At 32.4% G+C, this 16,789-nt stretch overlaps 1 protein-coding gene across 6 annotated transcripts in view; it reads left to right on the top strand.

Moving 5' to 3' along the window:
- LOC129803551 (rho guanine nucleotide exchange factor 12) overlaps positions 1 to 16,789 on the top strand; it is a 193,722-nt gene that overhangs the window by 101,712 nt on the left and 75,221 nt on the right. For all 6 annotated transcript variants that reach the window (XM_055850193.1, XM_055850195.1, XM_055850194.1 and 3 more), the window contains 2 exons: positions 10,067 to 10,265; positions 15,325 to 15,447. In XM_055850193.1, the coding sequence (XP_055706168.1) occupies positions 10,067 to 10,265; positions 15,325 to 15,447 (322 nt within the window). The remainder of the gene's footprint in view (positions 1 to 10,066; positions 10,266 to 15,324; positions 15,448 to 16,789) is intronic.

Here is a 16,789-nt window from a genome sequence, read left to right on the forward strand (position 1 = left end):
GGGCGTTGCTTCTAATTGCAATTTTGGATGAATAATTTGCAAAAAACAGTAAAGTGTTTAGGTTTATTGCTGAAATTATATTTTGCAATGTTTTAGCAATGGAATAATTTAATCAAGGGGAATTAGAATATAAATTTAATATGGAAAATATGCAAATTTTGTACTGTCCAGATGTCAAGCCTGGGTCATTGTTGATTAAAATTCAATATCTCATTATTTTGATGCTATATACAATAGAACTAAAATTTCTTATTAACAAAAAAATAACACTTAAAAAATACTGCTTAAAATTTGGTGAAAGATGTATGGTATGGAAAAGTAGGTGGGTATCAGAACTGGATATTTGAGTGTGGGAGCGATATAGATAGGAATAAAATGTGTCACAAAAATTAATAATTTTTATGTTGCAATAAAACAACATTTACGCACCATTGAGTTGTCTTCGTCATTTTGTCACTCTTATTTATGGTATAATATGGGAACAACCTATATGTAAGAGAAAGGAAGATATCTCTGTGGAAATTTTAATTGGGCAAATCAACTGAAGAATTTCAGTGAAATTCTTGAACGTGACAAAAGTTCAAAAATGTGTTTGTCTCTTTTTGTTCACTGAAATTGAATTTTTGTCCAAAAAAAGATTTTCTTAAATCTGGCATGACAGTAAAGTATAGCATATAAAAATATTGTCGAAAGCTAAACGTTCCTCAGAATGCCAGATTTTGTGTCTTTAATTTTTTACATGATATAAATTATTTATGATACAGTGGGTTACACAAATTAGAATATCTATTATATTAAATATAAAGAAAATGGTGCAAAATTATTCCTTATCCTTATTTCATACCTACTAGTTTAAGTTTTAAAACGCAATTAATATCTTTCTTGGGAGAGTGTTCTTTTTAGTTAATCTTTAAAGGCTTTCTCTCCCGCAGTATACGCTTAACTGTTGATTTTTTTTGTTTGAAAAGATTGAATTGACGAAGCTTTTAAAATATAACTGCATGAAACTCTTTATTTGTATCAGTAAAATGAGACTTTGACCATGTCACATATAAAATTAATATTAAGATTAATACTTTCTAAACTGCGAGAATGCCAAAAAAAGATAACAAGCATTTTATCTTGCCTCTCTCGCGTTTCGCTCGAAAACTGACCGAATCACAGTTGGCACGCATGGAAAATTCCTCGAATTTCCTGTAATATTATTCATAAAGCAATTAATACAATGATAGAAATCAGAAAAAGTTAAAATAACATTCCGGAAATGTTAATTGTACCCTGCAGTATTAATCCAAAATCGATGTAAATTTTACCCTTTTTAGGCGCATTAGGGGTTTAAAGTTACCCTTTTTCATGTTAATTTTACCCTTAATAAGGTGTAAAATTTACTTTAAAAAATGTTGATATATTTTTACACCTAAAAAGTGTTAAATTACTGAGGAAAAAATGTTTATCGCACCCTCTTTTTTTCTCAGTGTACGATTCAAAAAACAATTAATATCTTACTCATCGTATTACTCCACTATAGTGTACTCTATCTTACACACATGATTATCCATTTGAAATTTTGCATACTATACAGCTCTCTTTCTGTTTTTCTTACTTTTAGTATTAATCTTATATGTGCCACCACAGTGAAAGTAAATCCAAAAATTTTGACGAAAGACATTGATCTATTGGCACCCTATTTTGTACTATTTGGGGTATGAAATTTGAACATCTATCCTTATAGAAAATGGAAGATGGCGAACATTAAATAAAATAATGTCATATTTCAAAATTTTAACGAAATTGTCAAAAGGTGTTCCATGCCGAACAGGTATTCCTTCGACCCTATTTACTTAATTGTGCCCTGAATTATTTTCGAGATTATCTTCTGGATTTATCTACTTTGAAAATGAAACAATTATTGAAGTAATATATTTTTTTTTTAATTTTATAGAGAAATTATTTATTGGATGTTTTATTTAATGTTTTTTTATCGACTTATTAACTCCTGATAGGGTAGATAGAAGCATTTGCTTCAAATTTGACATAAGAAAAAATATATTAAAATAAAACAACATCCAACTAATATTTGAATTTGTATTTATTTCATTTCATTCTTGATTTTTCCCACCCCCCATGCGTCCACCGCCGTCTTAACTTTGATTCTAACCTCCGGGACTAAACCTTCCTCAATTCCTCAATTCGACCGGTACACTCAGTCCCGGCATTATGCACTTCGGGATTATGCACATACAGTTATGCAAGTTTGCCTACTCTTGGGAGTTAATTTATGAAATCATTTTTGAAGTACGCCTGAATGTATATTATTTTTTTGCGACGCAGGAAATTTAAAAACATTTTGTTACTCTTTCAAAATAAAAATTTTATTTCTTTTATGAAGGTAAAAATTTTAAATATTCTAACAATTTATTGAAGAACTCTGGAAAAAGAGTACTGTTTGTTGATTAATTTTTTTTAAACAGTTGAATCTTTTTGCTCTGACTACTTTTACTCCGCGGGAAATTCGTTCTACGGCCGATTCATTCAAAAGAAATCGCCTGCGGGTATGCAAATTTTATCGATGCATAGGTGGAACTGGGGCAGTAGTAAACTGGGGTAGTTGTAAACACTGTGATTTTTTTCATTAATTTTAAGACTCCAGAGGATAAAACCCATAAGCATTCATAGGTACCATGGGGATGTATGTCCACAGAAGAATTGGTCAATAAAATCCTAATACTTTAAAAATAAAAATCATTTTTCCCGAAAATGTTGATATTTCGATTATTTTGGTCATTTGAATTTCCACCTGGAAATTAAAAACTGTGTAAAATAATCGAAATGTAGCAATACCAGTTCTTTCCTACATCTTTTAGGATTATATTTATGGATTTACTAGACAAATTGAGATTCTCATTATTTCAAAAGAATTAATAATTGGTCAGAAAACAGCATTTGGGGTAGATGTAAACAGGCAATTTCAATTTCACAAAATGAGTAGGTAAAAGAGCGGGAAATTGACCTTCATGCGAAATATCTATAATTCATAGATTACGAAAAAAATTGGTGGCGCTGTGTTCAATAAAAAGTCACATGATGTCAAAATATGGGGAAAATCCATTGAAAAATGTCTTTGATATGCATGCTTTTAGTTTTTTTTGCTATTTTAATTATTCTTTGTAAAAAGTGTCGTGATTTTTTGAAAAATATACAGTTTTTATATATCTCTTAAGTAATTAAAATAATCGAAAGTGGTGCAAAGTTAATTTCAAGGGTGGAAAAAAGGGTGTTTACTTCTACTCCAGGTATTTTGTGAAAAGAGAAAAATGCACAGTGACACAAATTTTATTTTTATGGAAAACTCAATTGTTTTCCAGCATCCGCATTACCCTCGACGAATTGCCTATACCCAAGGGTAAAACATGAGCTAAAAGAAATATTTTCCAAAAAATCACGGTGTCCTTGGAAAATCACCTCAAATTCGCATCTATCGAAAATGGTTACATGTGCCCCAGTCTCCCCTAATGTTATTTCGCGCGTTTTTTTTTCGATCATGTGATCGTCATATTTGGCATATGATCTAACATTAATAGGTCAATTATTCCATAAATAAATGCGAATCAGTGACAATTTTAGAGAAATTCACCATTAAAACATTCAAATATTGACCAAAGGTCGAGTCGAGGAACCGGTCGACTCGAAGGCACTTTACCTTACATCCATTCATATTGATAAATTTTAATTAAAAATATTCCCATTTGGATCAGGTGTTCTGAATAAGGCTACTCTACCCTATAGAGGCGTGAGTGAGATAATTCAATTTCACTCACTCTATTGAAGTATCAAGTGCATGTTTATAAAACAAAAATCATTGTGCGTACACCATAACTAAATTTCACTCTCAAATAGAGATTGAGACGCAGAAATGAGATATGTTGATTTATTTTGGATTAACAGCTGTGTCAAGAATTAATGCTGTACACCCGAATTTCACTTTTCTGATCTTGCTTTGTTTAGTGTACACGAAAATTGTGTTACTAAAAGTAAATATATTCACTATAAAAAAAATAAGACAATTGAATTCAAAGAAGGTGGTACCACCAATGCCGTACCACACTGTTTTGGTTTTTTTTTCCCGGCTGTTCTTGTATGTTTGTGTGCTAAAACACCAAATAGTTAAACATTAATATATTCTTCACAAGCAACAAATATACAAATACAATATGGCATCAATGGCACAAGATAGGGTGATATTGAAATTTTTCTGCCATTGTATTTGGATTTCTTTGGCGAAAAATTTATGAATATGCGGTATTTTGAATATGGAACTGTCTCATTTTGCTTTTATATTGCCTTTCAATGGCATATTTTACGAACGGAGAAGTTTACAAAAAAAAAAAAACATAATAAGAAAACACAGGAAAAAGTCTATTTTTAATTGTCCACTGTGAAAGAGTGTTAATTCACAGATCGATTCCCAACTTCAGAGATTTTTCAATTTACTTAAGATTAAAGTTTTTTTTAATCAATGAAATTCAGAGACAAAGTTATGGAAGAATTTAAGAATATAAGAGATTCTACCTCAATGTCTGATTTTCTAAGAAAAAAAAAGAATTTAAAATATATTTTTACGACTGGATTCACCCTGTTTAGTTGGTAATCTTGCGATATTGGCGAGGAGTCAAGTATAAACGCAAAGTTTTTAGTTTCAGTTGGATGTCGTTAGAAGAAGAGACTTTTTGTCGTGATCGCGAATTTGTCTTCTGCGTTGAAATATTTTAAATGTCTTCTATCGAAAATCTTTCGATCTCATTTGCGCTGTGCAAAAAGGAATATTAATGGAAAAATAATATTGTGTGACAGTGGAATTTTGTCCAACAAAGTGTGAAGTGAATTATAAGAAAATATGCGTTTATTTCTCATGTGTGTTGTGTTACGTATTTAAAAAGAAAAGTGTACTTAATCCATTTACCTGATAATTTCATGCATTATCAGTATCTCTTACAATATACGCAATGAAAATTAATAGTGGTTGTGATATAGAAATGTAAAATTCATTGGCGTTAAACGAAAGCAAATTTCATTGTGATCTTGAGGTGCTTATAAAGTTATGACGCGCAGTTTTGGTGCTTTTATATTCATCGAAACTCTCAAAAGAACGGGGTATATTCTGAGGAAGAAAATTGCATAAATCTAAACTTATTAACATTTCTGTCGCATCAAAATGGTCGTACTTTTGACCATTTGATATATGAGTGAAATATTGTTGATAAAAATAGAAATTGAACACATTTTGTCTTTATTGTTTTCCCATTTCTCTTGAAAGTAAGAAAAGAGCCAAATAACTTGCAATGAAAGTGCATTTTAAAAACTTTTCAGTGTATGCTAAAAAAGAAATGTTGCTTTAAAAAGAGCCACGAGAATAAATGTGTAATTCTGAGGAGATGTTGGTGAATGTCACGTTCTTGAAGGCAAAGTAATGAGCTCTGAGGAATTTTATTCAAGCAAATATTTGCAGATTTTTTCTCTCTTACTCTTCAGTATATTTTTTTTTTGATACAAGAAGAAAAAGTATATACGGTTGAAGAGAAATATATTCAGAAATACACATTTTTTCTTAATCATTTTGCTGCTGATGCTTATTAGTGCAAATATTCAATATTTATTTAAAATAACTTTTTGTCCTTCCTATGAGCACATTTCATGGATTTTTTGTTTTAGTATTTTGGAGAGGAAGGCTCAATTGCGAAAGACTTAGTGAATAAGCAAAATGAAAAAAATGTGGTGTTTTGCATGAAATTTAATTAAAAATATTCTTCATTTGTACAAAAAGTCTCTATTCCTGATGAAATTATTGTCTTGAATTGAAATAACATGTGGGTGATAATTTTTATCCACATATATTTTAACCATCACATATGTTCTCAATTAATTTATTAACGGAATTCACTGTTAATTTGTACAAGAATTTCGCACAATAATTTGTAGATAATGTACAATTAAACATTATAAAGACTTTCTATAATAACGTGTAATTGATATTATGCCTAAATTTAAATCAAACACTCAGTCAGAGAAATTCACTGAAGTATATATTCTTAAACGTATTTTTGTGTACAAACTTGAAAATTGAAAAGATGAAGCATTCCATGAAGTAAATTTTAAATTTCTTATGCTTCTGTAAAACATTTAATGCAAGGAAAGTTTTTAAAATTAAACGGCTTTTGAATTGTGTTGAAGGCAGATTCCTTACAGTGTTGAAATAAGCCATATGAGTGTTCAGATTAAACACAGTGGTGCTAAATCAAAACCTTTAAATATTTTGCTGCTGATAGAGAAATTATTTTTCCTTTTGTCTTAAACTAAACTGAGCGGGATTTTTAGAATATTTTTAATGTCATCATGCAAAATTATCTGGTTAACTTTAAAACTAATAGTTATTTTCAACTAGCTAAAACTTACTAGGAGAAAGCGAGCTACCTTCAGGCGATTTATGCTTCGCACAAATCATCTTTTTCAATGTGTTATAAATGAATTTGCCCCATTATAATATTATATTTCAATAGCTAGTCCAATGTCTCATATTTTTAGAAAAGAGCTATGAGTGAAATCCATAAGGAACATTGAGAAAAAATTGAATTGTCCGGAGTCGCCCGAAGGTAACGCGCTTTCCCCTAGCTAGATTTTCCCTAGATGACAATTTTAACCTTTTTTTTGAAAAGAATTGGCTCTCCACAAGTCTATAATAAAATTTTTTACAGTCCAAGGAAAAAAAAACACAAAAAGAAGTGTAAACTAATTTAACACTAAATACTGTTTGATTCAACACATAAGTGTTATTTCGATATATAGGGTAAAAGCTCATAATTTTGTCCAGTCTGCTTATAAGCATCGATGTTCCAAATTTGAAGTGCGCTATTTTCAATACTAATTGATTGAGAAGCCCGGAAACTTTTCATATCATTCATTAAAATTAAGTTGACTTCGGTACTCCAAGTACTTGCGGATTCGCTCATTCCCTTGCCTTTTCGGGAGCCTTTCAAGGCATTTCTCGCTACATCTCTTCCGTAGAGATGATGCTCCTTTGTTTCTCCAGACATTTGTCCAACTTAGTCATCACAAAAGCTAAAACTTCACGAAATTTCGTGAGAAAAACACCTGTCCAAAATAAGGAGTATCACCTCACTGGTGAATGTCTTAGATAGTTTCCCATTTTTCACACGAAAAATCTAATTCACAAGGCAAATCTCACTTCAGGTAAAATGTACAAATCACCACTAATGTGAATCAACACAATATTCAATGAATATTCAATAATATCACTCAAGAAAAGCGAAGAAACATTGTTAGTACTTCACCACAGCTAAATAAGACTGAAGTAAGCCACGAAGTTCTGTCATATTTCTCGTAAGCAATTGCTCACACTGAATTTTCAACAAAGCAATTTGAACTCAAATCATATTCAAAATTTAACGAATTTAGTGTTAAAATTTTCTAAAACGAACAAATATTTAGATAGAATTCATTATTCATGAAATATTGGAATAAAAATCCATTATTTTAATCAATTTATTTTTAGTATCCAATTTTATCCTCCAAGTGTCCAAAATAAGAAACTGGACAAAATTATGAGCCTTTCCCCTAGTTGTTTCTCTCAGTTGAGGTCGCATTTAATTTCAGAAAACTTTTAAAATAGGAAATTGCTTGTAATTTCGGACAAGGTGTATATAAGCACATATGACCTGAATTTTAAGTGTAAAATTTTCAATACAAATTGAAGTTTTCTGCTTCCAAACAACACTTTTCAGAAGTGTTGTTTGGAGTCTTGAAAAGTAGTTTAAAGTTCTTGCTTTTTTTCTTAAAATAATCTCAATACGTTTAAAAATGAATAAAAAATATAGACATTAGGTTGGCTGTAATTTTGGACACCTTGCTTGTAATTCGAGATACTGCTTGTAATTTTAGACAGCGGACATTTCATAACAGGGAAGAGTCTCATTTTCGTCCATTTCAAGAATCTAACTTACCAACTTATTCTCTTGTTTATGAGAAGGAACCGTACAATATCTCAAGGAATCTAGAAACTTTCCAAATGATTCATTAATTCTTTCAAAATTAAACTAATTTAGTGTTCAAATCTTCTAAAAGAAATCATCTCGTAAATATCCAATTTCAAGGAAAAGCAACAGTTAATCAAACCTAAGGGAAAGTGCCCTTGCTTGATACCATTGGAAGCTTCGTAATGACTAAATTTTTCCTATGTTTCTCAATAAATGTGACTTCGCAATATATTTTAAAAATTGGCCACTTTCCCATAGTTTTTAAAATATGGTAGCGATGAGTCAGATATATATTCTAAAACATAGAAAATTTAGTCATTACGAAGCTTCCAATGGTATCAAGCATGGGCACTTTCCTCTACATCTATACAGATTATAAATTTGATGAAAGCTATACACTGGATTTCCATAAGATCCCGAACACATTTCAATAACTTACAGGAAGTAGAATAAATATTTAGTTGGGATACACTATTCATTAAATGTTAGAAAAAGATTTCATAATTTTGATCATTTTATTTGTACAAATAGTGTCCAACTTTACCATCAAACTGTCCAAAATTACAAACTGTCCCAAATTACAACCAATTCCCCTATTTAAGCACAAAACTATTACGATAGTTTTTTAAGTCACTGTACTAATTATATAAAATGCCATTTTGAACAATGAGTTTAGTTCTTTTTTCATAATAATTTTTTCAGTATAATAACTTTTGAGAGAATCGATGTCATCAAAACTGTTCTGTTAGGTGTTTGTTTGCCTGGATTAATGGATGTGTGGGAGATAAAGAATCGAGTGAAAATTATAAAATACACAGTGCTATATAAAAGCATTATCAGTAAATTATTTCAGTGATAATCATTCTGTGCTAGTCGTGTATTCCCTGGTATAAAACTATAAATTAATTTAAAGAGTGTAAAACTGCGTTGAATGATGCCATTATTGAACTGAAAATTTAAAGGTGGAGCAGGTTAATTAGTGAAAAAAAAAGAAATAACGATAAAAATGTGGTTTCGCCCAGGATCAAGTACGAATGTCGATTCGGATCGTTTTCGTGTGTCCAGTTTTAAGAATCGGATTCGTGGACGAAAAGCTTCAAAGAGTCTAAGTTCAGAGTATCCCTCAGTGTCTGAGGAGCACGACAATGTACGCAGCGATAAGACACAGAGTGTGGATGAGGAGTTACTGTCAGAATGTCAGAATAAGGAGAAAATCCTCCTGACAGATCCAAAGTACAAGAATAATCGGATAACCAAGAGTTCGTCCAAAGGGAAGATTTCTGCAGAGATTGATAGTGGGAAGGGAAAGACTCTTCATGTTGTGGTGACGGGAGGACGAAAGATTTCTGCACCACCTGTTCTAGATCCATCGAAGGCTACAGCATCTACAGCTAATGTGCATCCAGTGAAGAAGTCCAATACTCGAGCACACTCCAATTTGAATTTAAATGCTCTACTGAGGTATACACTGGCCAATGCAAATAAACGGCTGAGCAGTGAGGAATTTGAGCGCATCAGGCGAAAATCTCTATCGGATTCAACGGCTGGTGGTGTAGCATCATCAAATAAATCGAGTGATGATGTCACCAATGCCTCCATTGAAGATACTTTGTGTGCTGATGCTGATGACGTCTGTATGTCTCAGTGTGATGGATCGAAAAGTGGCATGGATGGACAGGAAGTGAATGTGACGTTGAAAGGCGTCTCACCAAAGAATTCCTTAACATCGCGCGTAGCAGCAAAATTGAGTGAGAGTACGAGTAGGGGCAAGAAGAACAAGGGAAAGAAGAGAAAAGGCACCCGAAGACAATCTTCAGGGTCAGCTTTGAATGTTCTCTGTGGTAATTGTCTTGCCAATAAATAAACACTGTCAATCCTCTTCTAAAGCTTTACAATTTTTTTTAAACTCTTTTTATCTATACTCAATCTCCCCACAAATTCGCCCCATTCAAACATCTCAAGTTCCTGTGTGTTTTTTTGCTATTCAAATGAATGATAATTGACAATTTAAATTCCAGATCGACCATTGACAACCTCAGTGACTCGCCAACCATCAGATAGACGTCCTGACAGCAGTAGCAGTTCCCATCATCATCATCATCACTCACATGGGAGTGTTGGAAGTACTTCCGGGGCATCAGTGGACTTTCAGTCGCCTGCTGTTGGAGAAATTGGCGAAACAGGAGCACCTGTTGCTGATCGTCCCAGTCATGAGAGGTTTGCATCATACTTTTTTCCCCTCGGATGTGCATTCAATTGGGTGTTAAATGGCGTTTTGCGTGGAAATATGTTGGCTAAGCATATTAAACGTTGATGGTAAATCCAATAACATGACGGGTTAAATGGGCAAATTGTTGATTTTGCCATAGGGTTCTATATTCCACTTTTAATTACACAGCGTAACATTGAAATTGCATTTATCCATAAACTAGATAAAAAATGAGTGAAGTGGTTACTTTTTAAAATGGAAGTATAGGCTAAGTTATAAAAAATTGAAATTTATTTTGTTTAGCATTTCAGGTGAATTAAATTTTTAAACCAAATTTCCAATTTAAATAACTGCGTCCGTCAGTGTCAGATTTGAAAATCAATCAATGTGAAAAATCAACTTTGGGTTTTCGGAATGCTCTTCACGCTCTTCGTTAACTGATCCTTTAATCGTCAATAAGCGTTCATTTTACCGGGAGACCGGAGAGGTTTGGGACACTTTTTCGTATTTCGACATAGGGGCATTATTTTAAACAGCCAAGAAAGTGTTTTAAAATTTTATATAGCCGATTATGAAACGGATTTACCGATTATTTTAGTGGACTTTTTATTTATTTATTTATACCAATGACGGATATCAATTCTAACCATTTTAAATATGTAGATAAATTTTTAGAAGTTTTGGACGGTAAGACTAAACCAGTGTCAATTTTCGGCGATTCTTTCATAGATTGATAAAATACGTATATCCAAAATATATATTTCCAAAAACTAAAAATTTTGATATACGTCGAAAATGTCTTCTATAATTAGTCTAATTTTTAGATATATGCATATTTGCAGGAGTCCCGCTCACAATTCCGAAAAATCAAAATCACGGAACCAAAATCACAAACGCCCAAATCCCGAATTCTTAAGTGTCATAGCTATTCCCACGATTACACCCATGCTCGTTGGAGGCAAAGGGAAATTTTCTGTGTTTGGGAAAGGATTCTACACATTATGCCCAACGCACAATAACTTTTGTTTGTAAACATGTTTTTGACATTTCAGTGAGAATGAGTGAAATCTAGATCTAGTCATTTCGCTCATTCTCATGGGAAATTTTGAAAACATGTTTACAAACAAAAGTTATTGTGCGCCGGACATTATCCTTCGTATAATTTTGTCCCTTTCAGGATTTTGATCATTTTAAATTTTAGCTTACGAGATTTTCGCTTTTCGAGATTTTGACTCTTAGAATTTTGGCTTTCGGGATTTTGGCTTTTGAAATTTTGACTTCCGGTATCTTCTTTTTCTGAGATTTTGGCTTTCGGGGTTTTGACTTTTTGGGATATTGAACTTCCGGATTCTGGCGTTAAGAATTAAGGCTTTAAGAATTTTAGCTTTCGGGATTTTGGCGTTACGAGTTTTGGCTTTCGGGGTTGTGGCATTTAGGATTTTTGACTTTCGTTGTTTTGGCTTGCGAGATTTTGCCGACACCGATTTGTACACTAAGAAAAGAAAATTGTAGAATTTAGACAACTCCACCGCCGAGTTGAATTAACTCGAAGAATATAGATGTAAATCTTACTCTTTTTCGTTGTAAATTTTAGTAAATATGAAGTTAAAAAAAACCCTACGTGCGAATTGAATTAACTTGTGCAATATCGATGTAATTATTACTCTTTTTCGGCGTAAAATTTCATCGCGACTGAAGTATATGCTTAAGTGTTTTCGTTTTAAGAATGTCAAGAAGATTTTCGAGTGACAAAGTTCATATGGAACATCAATTATTAGAAATATGCCTAACAGTGTTTCATGAAGACATGTGCAGTGCATCGTATTTGATATGTCGCTCGGGACATGGGGAACTTGAAATCAAGAAAATATTAATAGAGGAAGTGAAAAAATAAGAAATATATATAAAATTGCGAAATCTATCCATTTTGGGATTTGAAAGAGTTATTTTAACTCTAAAGCAGAATTCTTTTAACTCTTGAAACGAGCTATTTTAAGTCTTAAAAGAGTTATTTTAAGTCTTAAAAGAGTTATTTTAACTCTTAAAAAGAGTTATTTACACTCTTTTTCATGTAAATTTTAAGATAAAAAAGTTGAAATCTTCCGAATATTACATCTAAATAGAAGTAAAATCAACTCTAAAATATAGTTAACCGAAAATCACAATGAAAAAGAGTTAACATCTATTCGAGTAAGTTTTACTCGTCTATTTTTGTGAGTGTAGTCTAATCAGACAGACAGACACTGCCTATATTTTTGTAAATCACTACAATTTTCGAATGCTATTAAAAAGATTGTGGAATTGCGGTTTATGATAAATTTTTTGAACTAGATTTATTAAGTAAAAACATGAGACAATTACTATGACATGAGATATATTACATGAGACTTATTAACTTAGAAAATTGAATCAATACATTTGCTAAATTAAGAGTTGAATGTTAATTCATTCATTGGCCTATTTGGGTTTCTAAAGACTTAGGGGAAACCGGGGTATAATTAGCCACGCATGATATTATACAGTGGGATGTTATAGTCTGCCTTAGAAGGAATATTGAAGAAACTACTAATTATTCGAAGAAAACACATCCCTTCCTATTCATTAAAATATTTATCAGCCTATTATAAACATTTTTCTTATAAATTGTACTCAACGAAAAATTTCATTTGCTGGATAATTCTGCCCCGGTCTCCCCTAGTTGAGTTCTTTTATATTTAAAAAAAAATGCCAATTGGTGTATTTTTCATATTCTTCTTCATTTTACCGGAAATATAGTTTTATTTTCAAGCTATTTTCCAATAACTATTTTAGACAAGAAATCTTCTTTCCGGTTTATTAAAGGCAGAAAAGGCGAACTGGAGAAGAAGAGGGCCGAGCTTTATACTGATTTTTACCAATTTTTACTTCGTGTAGTGATTTTTGACGCAAGATTTTCTAATAAAGATAAAAGATTTATCTAATTTATAGATTTTGCAAATTAGGTGTGTCAAAATCACTTTTTTCTGGTAAGGAAAATTATATTTCAAAAAGGAAACTCAAAATTATCATATATTTCTTACTTACTTTTTGTTTTCCATTTCCTTATTCGAATTACTTCAAAGTTTCAACGTTTGAACAGATTTAAGAACACTTCTCGAAGTTGCCCAACTATTTCAACGAAGGTTAGAATAGATAGATGTTTTATCAAAAAACATATCTTAATGCCACTAAAGAATTTTTACTGGCTTTTCCTATTGTTTCTGATTGAATATCCCTGCTCTCCCTTGTTTATTTACAAAAAATTGCAATAGGGGAAATGCTTCTAATTTTGTCCAGTTTCTTATTTTGGACACTTTGAGGATAACATTGGACACTAAAAATAAATTGATTAAAATGATGGATTTTTATTCCAATATTTGATGAATAATGAATTCTATCTAAATATTTGTTCTTTTTGGAATATTTTAACACTAAATACGTTAAAATTTGAATATGATTTGAGTTGAAATTGCTTTGTTGAAAATTCAGTGTGAGCAATTGCTTACGAGAAATATGACAGAACTTCGTGGCTTACTTCAGTCTTATTTAGTTTTGGTGAAGTACTAACAAAGTTTGTTCGCTGTTTTTGAGTGATATTATTGAATATTCATTGAATATTGTGTTGATTCACGTTACTGATGATTTGTACATTTGACCTGAAGTGAGATTTGCCTTGTGAATTATATTTTTCGTGTGAAAAATGGGAAATTTTTTAAGACATTCACCAGTGAGGTGATGATTCTTATTTTGGACAGGTGTTTTTCTCACGAAATTTCGTGAAGTTTTAGCTTTTGTGATGACTAGGTTGGACAAATGCCTGGAGAAATGAAGGAGCATCATCTCTACGAAAGAGATGCAGTGAGAAATGCCTTGAAAGGCTCCCGGAAAGGGCAGGGAATGAGCGAATCCTCACGTACTTGGAGTACCGAAGTCAACTCACTTTAATGAATGATATGGAAAGTTTCTGGGCTTCTTGTGACATTCCACGTTTCCCTTACATGACCAGGAAGAGGACTTGGTAAGATTGGTTCATAAAATGAAGAACAATGGGCATCCTGTTGAGGCGGATTATCTGTCCAAATTTACAGACAAGTTGTAAAAATTAATAACCAAGTTGTCCAAAATAAGAGTCAAATTCACCTCTACATATCAATTCATTTTTAAACGTATTAAAACTAATTTTAGTAAAAATGAGATGATAAATAGCTTGCCAAGTTTCTAAACAATCCTTCTGAAAAGAGAGTAACAAGAAAAGTCAATTAGTATTGAAAATATGGCACTTCAAACTTAGGATATCGATGCTTATATGCAGACTGTCCAAAATTATAAGCACTTCCCCTAGTGCTGTTTTGAAACTTAAATTCAAAAGAGGTGAATGGCGTGTTTGGGTATTTATAACAATTTGTGTATCTGGTGAATGGGGGTAATGTAAACATTTGATAATCACTTTGCTTTTATTCACCGTCAAATGGAAGGAGAGAGAAAAAAAAAGTATACACAAGTGACAGATTTGAAGGTTTTCGAGGAGAAAATAATATCGCTTGCATTTATTAAGTCACGAGCCACTATCTAATCAAAGAAAAAAATGAGATGTATTATATGGGTATATTATACTTGTGTATTTTCCCGTATTATCAATATTAGTCGTTTTATTATCAGTAGCAAGAGCAGACCCTGAACTGTTCGGACGTGAAGTTTGTGATTATGCCGTTTTTTCGTCTTTGGATTGTCGTGTAAAAATTTTCATTGAATTGGCAAAAAGATTCATTGTATCTTGTCTTGTGCGGTGAAGTATAATTGTTTTTGTGACAATGAACATTCCTTTTGGACATACGCTTGAGGCTGTTCCGGGTGTCAATACTCTCCTGAGTAATGACTATGTACAGTGGGTATCGACAAAGTTTACCGCGAACAAATTCCTGGAACATGGTCGAAGAAGTTTTCGCAGAAATAGGTTGGGTGTACATTGCACATATCAGGGATTTTTCTTTTGTTTCTTCTTTTAATCTGTGTAATTTGTCCTAATATACATATATGACTTTTTTGCAGTTCCAAGTCCAAATCAGCACCAGTGTCGGTCAATCGATCGGAATCCTATAAAGAGAGATTATCACACAAACGGAATCGAACAAATAGGAGGAAGACGTCTGATCCAAGCTTAACAAAAACCAAGTGAGTATAATTTTTTTATGGTATATACAGATATATTTTCCATCAATTTATATCATCATGAGCAATTTTTTCGTGTCTGAATAAAAAAACACGTTGTATGGCTTCCCACCACTCTGTTATTGGACTGCCAATGATTAGAATGATAGGCTAAGAAGAGTTTTTAGATATGTAATCATGGTTACTATCTTCAATGAAGTGTCTCTATTTTTGTGGATGATTCTATATCTAATTTTTGGTATTTATGATATTAATGGGTTTCCGGGATTAATGATATTTTAGCATCTCCTGTTTTTAAGTAAATCAGGTCCTTAAAAGAAAGTACACTTTCTTTTCCTACTGTTCAAAATCGAAGTAGATTATTATTTAAAAAGAAATCAACTTGTTCACAAATGTGTTTCGACTATAAGTAGAACCCTGGTTAAAATTACAAAGGTAACTATGCCACTGTTTTAAACAGACTTTTCATGATTTTGGTAAACATAATTTTTAAAATTTTGAGCCGTTTCTCAACCGAGAAATGATTTAGTTAATGGGAAACTGTTGGGAATTTACTCAACATCTCTTGGCTTAAGTCGTAAGTGTGTCTAGGGCATAAGGGGATGATCCTCATGTTTCATCCCCTTAGAGAAGAGGTTCTGTTTCTCGGCTTGCATTAAGCCCCAAGGCGACTCACCTGGCTAAATGTTCTCACCTCACGACAGGCGGATTCAACTTGAACCGTAGAATCGTAGAGGCTCCATCCATAGGAACAAGGAGGATGCGCGTCTCTGGTAAGGGTCGACACTGTTATTGCATCCCTAAGAGCTTTTCCCATTCAAATAGTAGGCGACTCATTATGAACTTTGATTGCTAGTACAGAACATTTGAAATCCTTGTCGTACTAACACGCATATGCGTGGGTTTCCCGAAGTATAAGGTTTAAGCATAAAAATTAAATCTAAGCCGATATACTGGAATTTTCGCCCTAAAACAGGTATTTGAGGCTATCAGAGACTAAAGGCGTATTATAGAGGTAGGGGGGTTGGATCCGTCATGAATAACTTTTAATTTAAAGTTTAAGGCAATTTAAAATACAAATTTATCACAACATATTTCCACGAATCAGACAATTTTGAAAAAAAAAATACGTCACATATTTTCGTCTGGCAATCTGTAAGCCTGTTACGAACCTTATTAGCCAAACGGTTAAGGCCCCTACACACTTTTTAAAGAAAATTTTTAGCGAAAATGTTAATGTGTAGAGACTATTAGGGAGAGCGACTTGGGGTCCTTATTTTTTCTCCGTCATTCTTCTTCCTAAAAACCATATTTTTTATCAGTAGCGTACCTAGTGGGGTCGCGG

The sequence above is a fragment of the Phlebotomus papatasi genome, chromosome 2, assembly GCF_024763615.1.
Source record: "Phlebotomus papatasi isolate M1 chromosome 2, Ppap_2.1, whole genome shotgun sequence".
Classification (NCBI taxonomy): Eukaryota; Metazoa; Arthropoda; class Insecta; order Diptera; family Psychodidae; genus Phlebotomus; species Phlebotomus papatasi.